At 27.9% G+C, this 15,928-nt stretch overlaps 3 protein-coding genes across 4 annotated transcripts in view; all 3 read right to left on the minus strand.

Moving 5' to 3' along the window:
• Positions 1-4,459, minus strand: part of Tsp68C (Tetraspanin 68C) — a 29,597-nt gene extending 25,138 nt beyond the window's left edge. Inside the window, exon 1 of the mRNA XM_014432623.3 lies at positions 4,333-4,459. Within this exon, the coding sequence (XP_014288109.1) occupies positions 4,333-4,380 (48 nt within the window). The 5' untranslated portion in view covers positions 4,381-4,459. The remainder of the gene's footprint in view (positions 1-4,332) is intronic.
• A 1,003-nt stretch (positions 4,460-5,462) lies between these two features.
• LOC106688248 (tubulin polyglutamylase complex subunit 2) lies at positions 5,463-11,974 on the minus strand. 2 transcript variants are annotated; one of them, XM_014432622.3, is made up of 5 exons: positions 11,870-11,973; positions 10,637-10,804; positions 9,741-9,943; positions 7,276-7,455; positions 5,463-5,851 (listed from the first exon to the last, which is right to left on the minus strand). In XM_014432622.3, the coding sequence occupies exons 1-5, from the start codon at positions 11,943-11,945 to the stop codon at positions 5,696-5,698; spliced, it is 783 nt and encodes a 260-aa protein (XP_014288108.1). In that variant the 5' UTR covers positions 11,946-11,973; the 3' UTR covers positions 5,463-5,695. The 2 variants fall into 2 exon arrangements, with proteins under 2 accessions (XP_014288108.1, XP_066907392.1); XM_067051291.1 differs by lacking the exon at positions 10,637-10,804 and having other exon boundaries at positions 11,870-11,974.
• Positions 11,975-13,985: 2,011 nt separating this feature from the next.
• Positions 13,986-15,928, minus strand: part of LOC106688257 (peptidyl-prolyl cis-trans isomerase B) — a 5,087-nt gene continuing 3,144 nt past the window's right edge. The window contains exons 3-5 of the mRNA XM_014432643.3: positions 15,446-15,630; positions 14,842-14,981; positions 13,986-14,390 (exon numbers count right to left, since the gene is read on the minus strand). Coding sequence (XP_014288129.1) covers positions 14,378-14,390; positions 14,842-14,981; positions 15,446-15,630 — 338 coding nt within the window. The 3' untranslated portion in view covers positions 13,986-14,377. The remainder of the gene's footprint in view (positions 14,391-14,841; positions 14,982-15,445; positions 15,631-15,928) is intronic.

Genomic DNA, 15,928 nt, shown 5'->3' on the forward strand with positions numbered 1-15,928 from the left:
TTATATATTTTTTATCGCAACCCTGACCATCTTCAAATATTTAGATTTTTTATATTAATTTTGTCCTTCAATTCGCTATAATGATTTTTAATTTTATTGTTTGGTCTGTAACATAATGAGTATTCATCAACGTTATAATCTTTAAACGATTTCTGGATATCTTCTGATATCCTGCATAACGTTTTTAAATAATTGGATATGAGGTATAAATTTATATTAAGGTATGTTAAATTGTTAATAATAATGTGGTGTTAAAATTGTAACAAATTAATGTAGAATAAGCTGTTAATTGTTAGATTGTCCTTGAGGATTGCCAAATTGCCCGAAACGTTGGAATGATGATATTTAAAGTGACAAATTGATTTATTTAAAAAATAAATTCCAGTCACAAAGAATTGAAAATATTATTTATAAAATACATATTTGAGTTATCGTCTATAGCCGCACAGGTGTATTTTTTTTTTTTTTTTATCCCCTACCTGGTCATTTCTGACATACGGGGGAGGGGGGAGTTATACAGATTATCAACCTATTCTAATTAGACTCCCCAATCAAGTATTCATTCCGTGAAAAATTGTATTTAAAACAATTTCTTTTAAACTTTAAATTGTGACAGTTTCCGGACGTTAAAATTGATTTATCCAATATAAAATAGGAATTAAAAAATCATTAAATACAATTTTTCGGAGATTCATATATATTGTAACGTCATATATTTTGTCACCCGTTCATGTCTTCAACTGTCTTTAGATGGAGAGTTTTAAATGAATTATTGAACTATTTGATGTTATGGACGATGTACAATACAGTTGCTATATGAGTAATATAATAGCCATCCAATTATTTTAAGGATAATTAATATGATCAAAAATTAAATTCATTAATTAATTATTAAAAATCACTTTTTAAAGATCTAAGAAATAATGAGGAATTCATAACAATTTACCAAAAAAAATTTAATTTCTTGCTTAACGCCTGTACAGTAAATCCGACCTCATTAAACCGAATTAATGAATATGTAGCTCAATTTTCAACCTTTTAATTTTAAATATGAAGAGAGATTTGGAAGTAAGTAATAATTTCATGGATGTTATTAGAGCATGGTTCATTTTTTTTAAAGGTTTTATTTTATACGGTTGCAGATGATTTGTAGTATCAGATGTGTCAGCAGTAGCATATGCAACAAACAATTGTAATTGTATACACAGTTTAAAACTTTTTACATACACAGTAAATACATTTTTACACACATACAAAGTTTTCCAACTATTTTGCTATTGTTTTCGAATAAAATAGAAATGACATCTTTTAGCGTAAGCAGTAAAAACTTATGGTTTTGCGGTTTATTTTATTACAACTTGAAGATTGTGTATTATATTTTTAAAAATAATCTACCTGAAGAACTGCTTATTGTTGAGTAACTTTTTATTCAATATTTCTGCTTTAAATATATCTCACCGAGAATGTTGACGCGGTTCAATTCCTTTGAAAAAACCACCGTCAAGAACCTAAAATCAAAACAAGGCCCTGTACTACTTAATTACCATAGATAGGTGAAAGAAAAGATTAAATCACTTTTGAAAGAGCGACATTTGAAATGGTGGAAGATGTTTAGGTAGGGTTTATCAAAACCAGTGTACCACCTAAGCTCTATGAAGGAAAAATTATTAGCAAGGTGATTTTGAAAAGCACTCTAAAGATTGCTTTCTAAATTCTAGTCTTTCAAATTTTATTCGTTTTTAATGCTCTATATTCGTGTATTGATACGAAGCAAGAAGTAATAACACGGAAAAACGCCATCAAACCACTATCAACCTTTAAAGCGGTGTTTGCGTGCGGTTTCCTTATCGAACCTGGAATTTAAAGTACAATAATCGTTATCTTTCGATTTAACTTAATTCGGTGACCCAATCAAGCAGATAAAATAGAGGCGTTTCGTCGTAAAACAAACCAAAAATGAAAACTTTTACAATGTTTTACCTTCTACCAGTAGTCATTTATCTGACTTAATATTAACATTATTTACTTAAGAATATAAATTTCCTGAAGATTCTTTCAACAACTTTTCCTTAAAATTGTTGAAATATATCCTTCTTTTACCATGTTAAAACGAAATAACACATAACATGGTTGAGAGTCTGTAACTAGGTCTGTTAAATGGAGATCACGCAACAGCCAGCTGAGCTCGTCACCATTTTGTTTGTTGTATTAGTTTAGGTTACTTACTCGTAGTTTGTGTTTTGATTGCTATAGTATTGTTTTGGATGTTTTTATAACTAATAAAGCAATGGATGACGATAATAATAATGTAATGTCAATTGTCAATTAGCTCATGTTAATTCTCTTCCTTACAAGCTAGAAGATCAACAAGCCACTCAGTAGCCAAACGTTTACTTTTCACTCAATTTAAGCATGTTGTAATAAACTACTTCAATCAAAACTTAGAAGTAAATTATAGCATGAAGTTTTGGAAGGAAAGCTTATAAAACAAGTTGCTCAGGAAATCCGCTAGAAGCTCCTATGCATTTAACATTAAACATGACTTAAAATAGGGCTGCTCACAATCGTATACTTGTAACATTTAACATGGTAAAACATTTTACATTTAACACAACATCATGAAAACCCCTATTCATGAAAAATCCCTGTTACCATGTTTAACGACCGAATTCCTCAATAATTGAAATTCGGAATTCCTATATTAAAATTTGACACAAACACAACCGCCATTGAAATCAGCAGAGCCAAAATATTAGCATATGATAACATACAAACAAGCCTTTAATATTTTTAGATAATCAGATAGAAAAGTTTTCAATATGATCTGTACCCTTCATATATACATATGGTTAACCGTTTTTCACGAGTAAACATAATATTTTGGATGCAAAATAGAAATTATTAATTAATAAAAACATTTATAAATTATATTTAATGAATCAATGACGTATAAAAGTTAAATATTGATTAAATATAGTAAATCCTTAACAACAAATATATATACAGACATTTATATCCCTGTTTTGCTTGAATAGTAGCATATTTGACAAAAAATAATTTTATTTTCTATGAGACGTATTCCTAACACTAAGCCGTTGAGTGTGGTTAATTTCTGACAAACCTACTAACTTTGGGACAGCTTATAGAGGAACCACAGTAGAGAAAGAACTCCTATCTACGGTAACATCTTGGAAACACGTCCATTGAGAAATATAACCCAAACTTTTTACTGTCAGATGAGAGAGAAAGAGAAGGAGCAGAAAATTTAAAAATAGGAATAATAAACCAACAAGTTAGTGAGAGACCAGAGGTGTACTAGGCCATCGCGGGCTTGTAGCAAATTCCCTGGAAGGCCTAGGTTTTGAATAAAAAAAACTAAACACAACTTTAATAAATTAACTTATCTCGATTTAGAATGTGCAAATTTAGAGATAAAGCTCTAATTAGATTCCATATTCATTAAGGGGAGGTCATTTGCCTAAACTCACGTTTTACATGCTTTAATATTAGTAAAAGGATGTTCTACGCTCCTGTTAGTAATCTTTAAAAATACTTAAATTTGTAAGACTATTTCTACATTTCTTCGAAGCAAAAATATTTGATGATGGTAGCCAGAGATGTTTACAAATTTTCTTCGTTAGGTGTGGTGTACACAGGACCGATTGATACTTGGGGCATTTGATACTTCTGCAAAGTGGTTAATCCAGTCCAGAGAAAGACCTAACGTTAAAAATGCTTTTACCTTTCAGGCAACGATGCGTGCCAGAGCGAGCAAACAACAAAAATATTCAAACATGTGCTACACTATTATTCTGGCTTGAAATAAATGCTCACTTACAGAATATAACTGTTGTAAAGAACTACAACATAGAATTTAACGAAATAGTTCAAAAATCGATATTCGAGTTCCCCTAGGAAGAAAAACTTGACTTAGAGACATTTTAGTCAATTTTATTTGTATGTATAAAAAAAAAAGCATGTCTTTTCCAGCCATAATTGCTTATTTCATTTTTCTTTTTTTTATTTATTACTATTTTCGATTTTCATCAAAATTAATATAAACTTTTTTTTTTTTATTTTATAAACAGTATGAAATCATAGAAACAAACAATGCACTTAATATATTTTATGCATGGAATCTGTTAATGTTTATCACATGCACGATTTTCGGTAGGGTTACCGTGGAAGTGAAAATGATATATGCATTAATAAATACACAGATGTATATCGTTGTTTATTTAAAAGACATCCCATATTTATTTTTATTTTATTTTTTATTAATTGCAATACAAAAATAGCTCGATATAACATAGATAACAGGGTTTTACTTACGAAAAACAGAAAATTACTGGAATAAAGAGCAGCCTTAAGGACGAGCATATTGGATCGACTGGACAAAATCGGAGAGACTGGTCAGAAACCGGAAGTTGATTGGAGTTCGCCGGAAGTGCGCTCGGTCGAAAACGGAAAGAGCACACGACACTAAATACTAGAGTATTCTAAATACCTGTACAATTAAACACCAGGTGCAGTGAAGCGTTTAAAGCCATAACCTACTGCAAAAGAAATAGATGAAATAAAGAATAACTTTTATTTGTTATAATGGTTAAAAAGAAGTATTTTCTAATTTTTCTATTTCCATGTAGAATATGTTCATTGGTTAATTTAAAACTAAAACATGTCTTCATTATTCAAATTATAAAGCTTCTAATCATTACTTATGTTTTTTTATTAGAATAAAATCAGTTTCTAAAAAAGGTTTAATATGAAAAGTACTAATCAGATTAGCAAAATTCAGTAATGGAAAAGTTAATTTGTTTCCATTAAAGACAATCTGTCCAGAAACAAGTTTAAATATTTTTTAATGAAATATTTAATTTGTTTGGAAAAAAATTTAATTGTAAATTATGATCAATGAGCATATATATTTATTTAATTTAGACTCAAAATTTAGTCAATTGTACTTCTATCCAATCTTCTATGTCACAATTTCCATTTAGACTGCAACTTAACATTTTTATAGACGTAAGAGATTACAGAACAGTATAAACAGGAGAACTCAGGTGGGACCATTGACATATTCAAACTGTACCATTAACCTTTTTGAAAGGGGATAAAAAAAATAAATATTTTTTTTTGTTAAATTTCTAATGTCTTAGAATTTTTTTTTTTACTCTTGGGCTATTATTCATAAACAATACATTACAATGACATTTTTTTTTGTAATTCTCAGGGTAGCTTGTTTGGGATTAGTGATTTAAAAATTTTGTAGTGTTTTTTCTTTAAAGATAAAAATACAATGTTAATTATTACCAATATATAATTCCAGTAAAATGTTCATTTATTTATGTTTAAAGCTTAATTATGTTAGTAAATTTAATTCAAAAAAGAAGAAAGAAAAAAATCTAAAATTTGTTTATTACAATTGATATTCAGTGTAAATAATATATAAACTTTAATGACACATAAAACTTAAATATAAATAACAATTATTGCCTTTACATTTTGGCTTACTTTTGCAGTATTAATCAGTTTATGTCCAACATCAAAATCTTGAACAATTTTATAAAATTATTCTAAATCAACAACACATTAAAACAAATTTTATTTGGATTTCAATTGAATATATATGATTTTACTCTAGTCATCTTACTGTTGGTTCATCTTTTAGGTATTATCTTACTTTAATTTTTTTTTATTTAAGGTACTTTTTCTTATCTTTGTTTTTCTTGGATAATTTATGTCGGACTTTAAATATGTTTGGATCTATTTGTGGTTCAGAAGTTCTGGAAACAACTTTTTTTGTTGGTTCAGGTGAGACTAGGTGTGGAGCGATTGCTATCATCAATTGCTAAAATCAAAATAACTGTTAAAATATTAATATGTAATAATTCAGTACATACAGTATTAAATTTTTTTTACTTTATAAACTACTGGTCAAAAATATTACATCACTTAAAATTTTCATGAAAAAAGTCATTTTGAAACACTGAGTGAAATATTTCAGTTTGGTATTATCATAAGAAAAGAATATAAGCCAAATAAATAAAAAGAAACAAAGGAGTAATCTTAGCAAAAAGTAAATAATGTAAAGGAAAAAATTAGTTTACACATAAAAATAAAAATTACAAGTTAAATGTAAAAATAGCTAACTAACAGCATTCAATGAATCTTATTATACAAACAATTTTTTAAAGAAAATTTTTGGGTATTTTGTCCCACTCTTCTCGTAGGGCTATCGTGAGCTCTTGGAGTATCCAACATGACTTTTTCTCACATGTCTTCCCATCATATCACAGGTACACTCAATTAGGCTGAGCTTTGGACTTCTTGGTGGAAAATACTGTACCATAATTTCAGTTCCGTTAAAGTTACTAGAGCAGTGTGAGACACCACATTATTGCGGAGTACCACAAAATCACCCCCAATAAATAGATGAAGTGGTACCACATATTCTTGAATGATGTGTATATGTCAATATGTCTCTCATAAGCTATGTAAAAATTGATTTTAGGAGAAATTTTAGGCCATTAATTAAAGAAACCTGGAAGATTGGGCCAAGCTGCATTCTACCTAGGCAGAATTTCATTGAAACCTTATCATATTTTTTCCTTGAAAATGATAATGAAGAAAGCCTAGGATAAAAAAAAAATTTTAAATCAGGGGAGCTTAAAAAAAAATTTTGAGATAAGACAATTTTTTAAAGTTTTCAATGATTTGCGGACAGATGATGAAAATTGAACAAACTTCTTTGGGAATTCAATTTTTCAGAAGAATCTGTCATCCTAATCTGTACGTAAATTTGTCACCTTGAAAGGCATTTCAGCTATGTTAGGCTGACTGAGGATACTTAAATTATGATGATAAGTTCTAACAGAAAGTGAATTCTCAAACTATTTTGTTCATTACATTTGATTGATTTTATGCACTTTTTTCCTGCAAAACAGTAACAAATTGTTTGCCCTTTCAGGCAGTTTAAGTCTTATGGACACATCAAATTGGAAACATTTCCAATAAATATAAATATCCACTCTAATAAGATATAATTAGCTCAGAAATATCTATATTTCTCTCAATCTTTGATTTAAACAAATTTGGTGTAAACATACCATGGTTGTATTGTGTCATTTCAATTGTTATTAAAAACAAAAAGAAAATAAAGTAATTAAATTATGGTGATGAGAAAAGATAATATTCCACAAACAAAACTATTTTATGGATACAAATTTTAACTTAATATTTGATTTAAATAATTATATATTGATTAGTTATTACCTCTGACCATGGTGATAAACCAATTCCAACATGAAGAAATTGCCATTCAGGTAAGCCATGGTGGTACAACATCATCCGAAAATATTGGCTGAAACTATAAGCTAATTTGAACCAATTAAGACTTCTATCTAAAAACCAGATCTCTTGTGCATGACTTGAATCATTATAGACCAAGCATACCTAAAATATTAGCAATAGCATATGTTTAAAATGGAATATATAAATTAACAATTTCAGGATTGAAATTTGTGGAATTATATCCAACTAGGCATAAATAGAAGTTTTGGGGATATTTATTGAGAAAGAAATCCCTTTATTGGGTTAGTAGTATCTTAGAAATGCAATAATTTGAAACATGCAATGAAAGTCATGGAAAAATAACATCTTTTATATACTTATAAATGGTTCTGAATCTTGGATAATCATCAAGGCTAGTTTTGTAAGGAAAGTTGGATTGGTGTAAGCAAGAATAGTAAATGAAAGAGGTAAACTCGCTATGAGGTTTATGACCTGCATGAGGAATATAATGTTTTCCAAAATTTGATGGTTATCATCGACACATGGTTGTCATCTTGTCTGAATATTGAATTAAAAAATGTGTAATTACACATATTTTGAGCCCGCTCGACACACCAACACTCCCTGGTTTTAGATGTTTTATGCTCCTCAAGTTGTAAAATTTTGACAAATACCAAATAATTAATAATTAGATTGTAGAAATGTATATAAAGTAGTATTAATATAACTGTAAATAGATGCTGAGACCTCTTGAATGAGCCTAATAAATTGGCTATTTTCACCTTCTAACTTGCAACGACAATTATTCACTGAGAGTATTTAATATACCTCAGCCAAGAAAAGATAATAGGTTCTATTTGAACCCCTTTGAGGCTACCAAGATGTCTCTGCTTGGACCATCTTCTTCCACCTTCCATCTTCCACCTTCATTCACTTTCTCCAACAATTACTGTGAACTGGTCTCCCTCATTGTCAGAGGAGACTAGTGTCCTCTTTTAGTATAACATTTTTGTTAATAATGTGTGGAGACTGGTTTCCCCCCAGCACTATGGTAATTTCAAAAGAATGGTGGCCTATTGGTTACTCCCTGTCTATCCTAGCTTAACTCTCAGTTTTACCGAAATTCTTTACATTGACAACAATGAGAATATGAATGAACAAACAGTATTGAGGTCATCTGGGAGACCATATTAACTATCCTTGATAAAAATTTAAAAAAGTACTAATCAATGCACTATTTAATTACCTACAAGCTTATAGGCCTGAACTCTACCAGGCAGACTGCTCAGCCAATGGTTCAGAAGCAAGGAACTAGATAAAGGTAGTAAAAGATAGAAACATGTTGAAATTGTAACTGAATAATGTCAGGATTTGACAAGGTTATATTATTCCAGTATTATACAATTACTATTATTGGAGTTTTCTGTAGATTAGAATATTTCAATGGTTATTTGTTTTAGCAACCACAGGTAGATTTAACAAGTTAAAATTATTTTTTTTATTTTGGAGATTAAATACCCTTTCCTCCCTCAAAAAAAAAAATCTTAGCTAATTACAAATAATAGGCAAAGAGAGCATCAGTGAAAAGTAAAAAATAAAATAAACTATAGAAATGTTCATAGATTTCATATTGAAGCCTTTAATCTTTCAAATAACTATTGAACAACTTTTAGTGGCTAACAAATGTTAAGGCATATCTTCAATACATCTATCATGCAATGATGATAGTTAATTATACATAACTATAATTTAATTTATATCAAATCATTATTAATGTATAATAGCTGTCCTGTTTTGTATTGAATAGAGGTGTGTATGACAAGGTCACTTGCCAGAGTCAAATTCCAAACTATTACTCTATTCATAGACAAGATTTTAGGAAAACATTCAGTATGTTAACTTACTCTGTGATGGATTCCGTTTCCTCAAATCACATTGATTCTACAAATAGTAGGCTCAATGAAATAGCATTCTTTGAGGGAGCTTACGATTTGGGATTTATTTTGGATGTACTGTGTTTTTATTGTTGTTATAATTTTTTTTTAATAGTTTTTTCATGTACTTGTTTATTAATTTTTACAACAAAAGTTGTATCGAACTACCTATGTAATAACAGAGGAGTATATAGGTATTTCAGTAATTAAAAAATAAAACTGCAGTCTATTCATGAATTATATAAGTTGCATTAACTATCTGAGAACATAGTAATAAAGTACAATAGGCACAGATGGGCCCACCTTCCTACACAGACAGACTCAGTAACCATGTATATTTTGACGTTTTCAGTTCAAATAAGTTCTTTCTGACAATAAGTTCTTTTCAATACATTCACTCCTGACCGACACACCTCTAGTATTGTATATTGAACAAGATATAAGATTAAAAATTTTAGAAAATACAAATATATTGTACACAACTTGATTATTAATTAAGTTTAAAATACTTACCATTGACACACCATCATTGTAATCTAACTCAAAAATTTTACTGCTGGGTCCAAAAGTTGGTTTACCTTCTACAACATTAACAATGTCCAAATCTTTTAAGCTTGGCATTGCCTCACCACTCTGTTCAATAATAGAGTATCCATAAATACATCTCAAATCAGTCAAGGAATTTATAGATAATCTGCCTACTGAGAGAAGTTCACCTGATATTACAAATGGTAATTAGGATTTATGAGTGAATTGTTTAGGGATTGAGCACCACAGAGAGCATTCCAACAGACAATTAATTATAAATGAAATTAATACAAATATTCATTAACTTCAATAATATTTAAGGAATAAATCAGGATTAAATTAATTATATAAATATAGAGGGCTCTTATTATAATGTGGGTCTGGAAGGAAACTAAACCACCCATATGAAAAAGAAACCTGTGCTGTAGTAAATTAAAAAAATATATAAAGCATTTGATTGAATTTCAAAAGACCAAGGGATAAATACTGTAAAAAATTAGAATATATAGATAACTTATTGAAAACCTAATCAGATATTGAGATTTTCATCTCATGGCTATAATTGGCTAAAATATTCATTTTAAAATTTTAACAATGAGTACTGGTGATGAACCACATCACCTCTCATGTTCAGGGCATTTGTGGTTTTATAACTTTCACTGTCTCAACTGGCTTTTAATTCCACTGACGCAGTCAGAGAAGTGCCAGCATCACTTGAAGCTTTGCTTACTCTACATCTTCAAGCTAAAGAAACAATTCATGGGTAAACCTAAATATTGCAGATAAGTATAGCTCTTAATGTTATTATTTTCTAAAATAAAATTTACTAATAGTAACAGTTGCAAAATAAGTTGCTAATCTTATAATCATAATTTAATAACCTGCATATCTGAAATCATAAGTTAACTCAAATCCATCAGCAGACAAGTAAAAGTTCTTCAAATCAAGGGGAAGTTGACAACACTGTCTTTGCTCCCAGGCTATAATAGAAGCTTTCTCACATGGTTGCCTCTTATCAAGCTTAATATTATGAACACCAGGAATCCAATCTTATAAAACATGTAAAATCTATTAAAGATATTTATATTTTATATCCAATACAATAAAAAATATTATTAACATTGATATCTATAAGTGATTTTTCTGTTTTAAGCTCCTTAGATCAATAGTTAAAAGAAATCACAAAAACTAAGACTAAGGATAAATTGTTTTTCATAGAGCACATGTACTTGAATACTTAAATATGGACCTATATTTATTCCAACAATTTGAAATAATCACTATGTTGAATCAATGAAACTAGAACTGAATAGACAGCCTTCGAGCAATTGATCTAGGACAGACTTTATAATCCAAAAATTTAATACTCCACCGTAAGTACTTGTCTGTGTGGGTTTGACAGATAAAATTTGTATTTATTTTTTAATAAATATAATTCTCACAAAAATCCTCCCAAACCAATCCTCAAAATTAAAAATAATTATTGCGGTCTAGGCTAGCAAGATGTCAAATACCATCTATACTAAGGAAAAACCTGTTCCGATTACTGAATAACTGTAATATTCAAATATTCAATTGAAATTAATAATAAATTTGTTTTCCCTACATTTATTTCAATTCAAAGATCAGACTAAAGATACGAGTTTGATAAAACGTTTTTGTTAATTAGAAAATATAAATTTAAAGGGACAGAAAAATCTCAAACCAAATGAAAAAATAGAATGATATACTTAGAACAGTCATTCAAGAGAATTTTAATTTAAGTTTTTAATTTTTTGTTTTTTCCAATTATTTGTTAAGTTTTCTATATTTTTTTTTTTATTACAAGAGAGATTTCCGAATAGCATTTTAAAATCTAAATTAATTTTGTTTTTTATGAAATGTACTGAAAAAGAATAATGTGGACAAAAATAAATTCATTCTTTAATTACTGTTGTCAAGTTGTGTCAGTTAGCAATCACACCTGTTTTGATTCTACAAAGTAAAAGATTATAGATATAATAATATTGGACTTTGTATGTTATTTACAAGTTAACAGTTACAGATAAATAACAGATACCTAACATAAATCAACTGTTATTAAGAGAACCATGATAAACAAACCAAAACTTTACCTAATGATTTAATTAAATTCAATGTCAAATCATCATAAAATTGCTCTTCAGAGAAAAACTCAGAACTAGAAGTCATTGGAAAAACAAATTATTCCTACACTGATAAATGGCACTTTACCTATGTTTTTAGTTACTATGGTAGCAAGTAAATATAAAAAAAAAAATCAATATGAAAACTACATATAACTAATGCTGAAAGTGAATATTGAGATTATATCAGAGAAAAGTATTGTTAATGAATCATTAAAAGTGAATATTTAACTAGGTAAACATAATAAATAAAAATAATATTTAAAAAAATATATATATATTTTAATTGGTAAATTATTATTATAATGTTTAAGTAGTAATTAAATTATTCCTATACTTATAGGAACTGTTTAACCATAAGCAGATAACTAGGCAGAAGTTAATTCTGTTTAATAAGTTAACTTATTTGTTTACGACAATTTTTGTTTTATATTTGTAAATTACAAATTATATCTAATACAGTAGAATCACACACAAATATCATACTAGATGCAAAATATACCCTATCTTTTAAGTTATATCAAAAATACCCACTAGTCAAAGGTAGTAATTGAGCATATAACCTATTCTTGAAAATCATGTATCCCATCGAAGTTTCATCTATAATCAAGTGATAGGAAAAACACTTTTTTGGTAAGTTTAAAAATGTATATTAATTATTTCAAAGAAACACAATTTACATCCATAAATCAGAATCAACCTATTACAATATTATTATGAGATGATATGAAAACTGATAAAATAAGTTCAAAAATGGTAAATTTGTATATCAATGATATGCTCTATAGAAATTAATAACTCAATATCAATTTTTAAATCAATAAATACACTCACCTCAAAAATGGAGTGGAGAAGAGAAAAAGAAATTTATTCATTCATGCTGTCCAAATACATTGGGTTGCCACATTACACAGCATACTGATCAATCCGTGATCGGACATATATAAATACATATTTTTATATGATATAATATAATAGAAAGATAACACATTTTTTTCCCATAGTATTCATTTAAAAAAATTCTGCCTAGTGAAATTTAATATTTAAGAAATTCAACTCTAAATAAAAAAAATAATAATTCATTGGTGTAGAATTAGAAACACGTGAATTTGAAGAAGTAATAAAATGGAAGCTAGAAAACAACTTAAGATAGTAGAAATGAAAATATGGAATTGAAAATTTTATCTGTCTTTATTGAATTCCATAATGGTGTCAATAAAATTTAAAGAGAAATCACTATTTTTCTATTTAATATTAAATCAAATATGCAAAAAACCATTTATAGACAAAAGGTGTTAACACAATTATCAAATCATAATACAGACTACAGAACTGAGTGATGAAATCATTAATAAAAAATAATCCTAAGATCTATCCCAGAAATGTATCTACCTATACCCCTGGAAATATATCAGAAAATGAAAAGTTTGTTTAACTTCATGTACTCCTCCATGTCATTAATTAAAAAAACTCTCTCAATATTTGTTCTGTGAAGAGGTATTGCAAACCTACCTGAAATTCTGCATTTAAGGATTAAGATTAAAGTATTTTATTCCTAGTGGTTTACCACTCCTTTAAAAATTAAAATGGAGTTATTTCAATAATGCAACTTAGGAGAGTCCCTGAATTAATTATTGTTTGTCCAGGTCAGAGCTGGGTGTCCAAGTAGCAAAGAAAAAATAACTATTTATCAATTTAACTTTCTGTTCATGGTAATAGCTTTGTAGATTCAGCAATGACTAATGCACTCACCATAAATGAAATTTACTTACTTACTTAGAGACAAATAGGTTTAATAATTATTCATTAATTTGCAAATTGATGAGTGATGCGTACAGGGTGCTAGTAGAAAACGGCCCATCAGATATAGAAGAAAAAAATGTCTATTAATGCTTTCATAAACAATAAAACATACTCGTGTGTAAAGTATTAAAAACATAAAACCGCCTAAAATATTACCTAAAGGTCTCATACAGCCAAGAAAGTTACTATGCTAAAGAATATCACAAATGAAAAAAAACCATTTGGTTCTAGGATGGAAGGAAAAGAAAATTAGGTATAGAGGAGTATTGGATTAAAATAATAATCAAACATAATACAAATATAATTAATCATCATTTTCAGTATATAATAAACAAATACGTATTACAAATATTTATTACTTTGAGGAAAATACCTCTTAACAATAACTTAATCCACACCACATCAAATACAGTAAATTATGACAATTTCCACATTTATAAAAAAGTTTCCTTAAGAATTAAGTAATATTACAAATTTAACAATAAATCCAATTTTGTATTGAATAATTATTTTTTCTTATCATTATAAACTATTCAAGAAATAATTAATACAATTAAACATAAAGATAGAGAAAAAGGATTAGAATAAAATAAAAAAATGTTTAAAACATATTTTCTAAACTCAAACCAAATACACCATATTTACAGAAACTGAATTCAAAATTTAAATACTTGTTCAATGATTATTCCTGGAACATAAAAATAAAAATTAATTAATCTCAAATTAATTCTAAAATGTTACCAACAAATCATACAATTTACTTAATGGGTTCTTTTTATTTTAACCTGCACGTTCAAATATATTGATATGAACTGTACTATATAATAAGAATAAGAATAATCAAAAAGTACAAATGTTGGAACATGGAAACCCAAATTTCAATAAATAATAAAAATCTGATTCAAACAAGTTACGATTGGCATGATATATTAAAAAAAAAAAAAATTAAAAGAGAGGATTGAATTCTAAGCTAAAGTAATATTTTTAAAAAAATTAACAGTCTAAAAGGTAAAAGGGACAAAACTAAATCATTTAACTCAAATTTAATTATTTAGTTTTATAAATACTTTATTAGAAAAAGATCTACAAACATCAAGTATCAAAAACAGTTAAGTATTAATTCATAATTATCATTTTACAGTTCAGTATGTTCATCGGCATCCTCCTTTGAAACTGCGAAAGGCTCAACTTCTTCAGCACCACAGTCAGATATCACAACATCATTAACTGGCCTATCACGACTATCTGTTTTAGTATTTTCAATTTTCCTTACAATATCCTAGGAAGAAAACACAACATCAATAAACATGGTAATAATCAATATCATAAAATAACAGTTATTACAATAAAACAGAGTATTTTATCTGAAACAAGACTTTAAGAACGAGAAAAATTCTGAAAAATCAAAATTCAAAATGAATAGAAGTAATCAAAAACATTAATAATTTATTCAAGATCTATTATCATCTTGAGCAGTCTTAATCAAATGATCTTTCGATCACACAATATTAGCTGGTATGATATAATTTAAAGTAAATCACATGGTAAATAGTTGAGAATAAAAATTTTTATATCAATATCAATTAAAGGAAAAGTGATTTGTCAGATCTAACAGAGGATATAGAAGTAAGCAAAAAAATAATAAAACATTTCACAAAGAGTATAAGTCAATCAATAGGGCACTAAAATTACAATCAAAACTGACAAAAATAAATTTATGTATTAAATACAGGAACTATTTACCATTCCACTGATAACTTTTCCAAAAACAACATGTCTTCCATCCAGCCAGGGTGTTTTCTTTGTAGTGATGAAAAATTGAGAACCATTTGTGTCTTTTCCAGCATTGGCCATGGATAACCATCCAGCACCATAATGTTTCAACTTAAAGTTCTCATCAGCAAATCTTTCACCATAGATACTGTGACCTGAAATAAATTCAAACCAAAAATCTAAAGATAGTTACATAAATAAACATTTCATGTAATGAGAATTAGAGTGCTGCCAATGGGTAGTTTCTCTACAGACCTGTAACACTCCAATATAACCGAGATCAGATTTACTAAATGTATTATAATGTACAGTTGTAAATAGCAATAAATAAATATTTAAAAAAAAAAAAAATGCAATGAGAATTAAACAATAAAGGCTCATTTTTTAAAAGATGTAATTTCATATTATTAAAACGATAAAAGTAGTTATTACCTATGTACTATGGTAATATGT

Source organism: Halyomorpha halys, unplaced genomic scaffold (assembly GCF_000696795.3).
Source record: "Halyomorpha halys isolate HHAL.00 unplaced genomic scaffold, Hhal_1.1 Scaffold1090.1, whole genome shotgun sequence".
Lineage (NCBI taxonomy): Eukaryota > Metazoa > Arthropoda > Insecta > Hemiptera > Pentatomidae > Halyomorpha > Halyomorpha halys.

Coding starts and splice junctions, on each gene's coding strand:
- LOC106688248 (XM_014432622.3), bottom strand. CDS start 11,945: ATGACTTCTAGTTCTGAGTTTTTCTCTGAAGAGCAATTTTATGATGAT. Junction 9,944..10,636: donor TTATGATTTCAGATATGCAG/GTTATTAAATTA, acceptor TTGTAATATCAG/GTGAACTTCTCTCAGTAGGC. Junction 7,456..9,740: donor ACAATGATGGTGTGTCAATG/GTAAGTATTTTA, acceptor CTAATATTTTAG/GTATGCTTGGTCTATAATGA.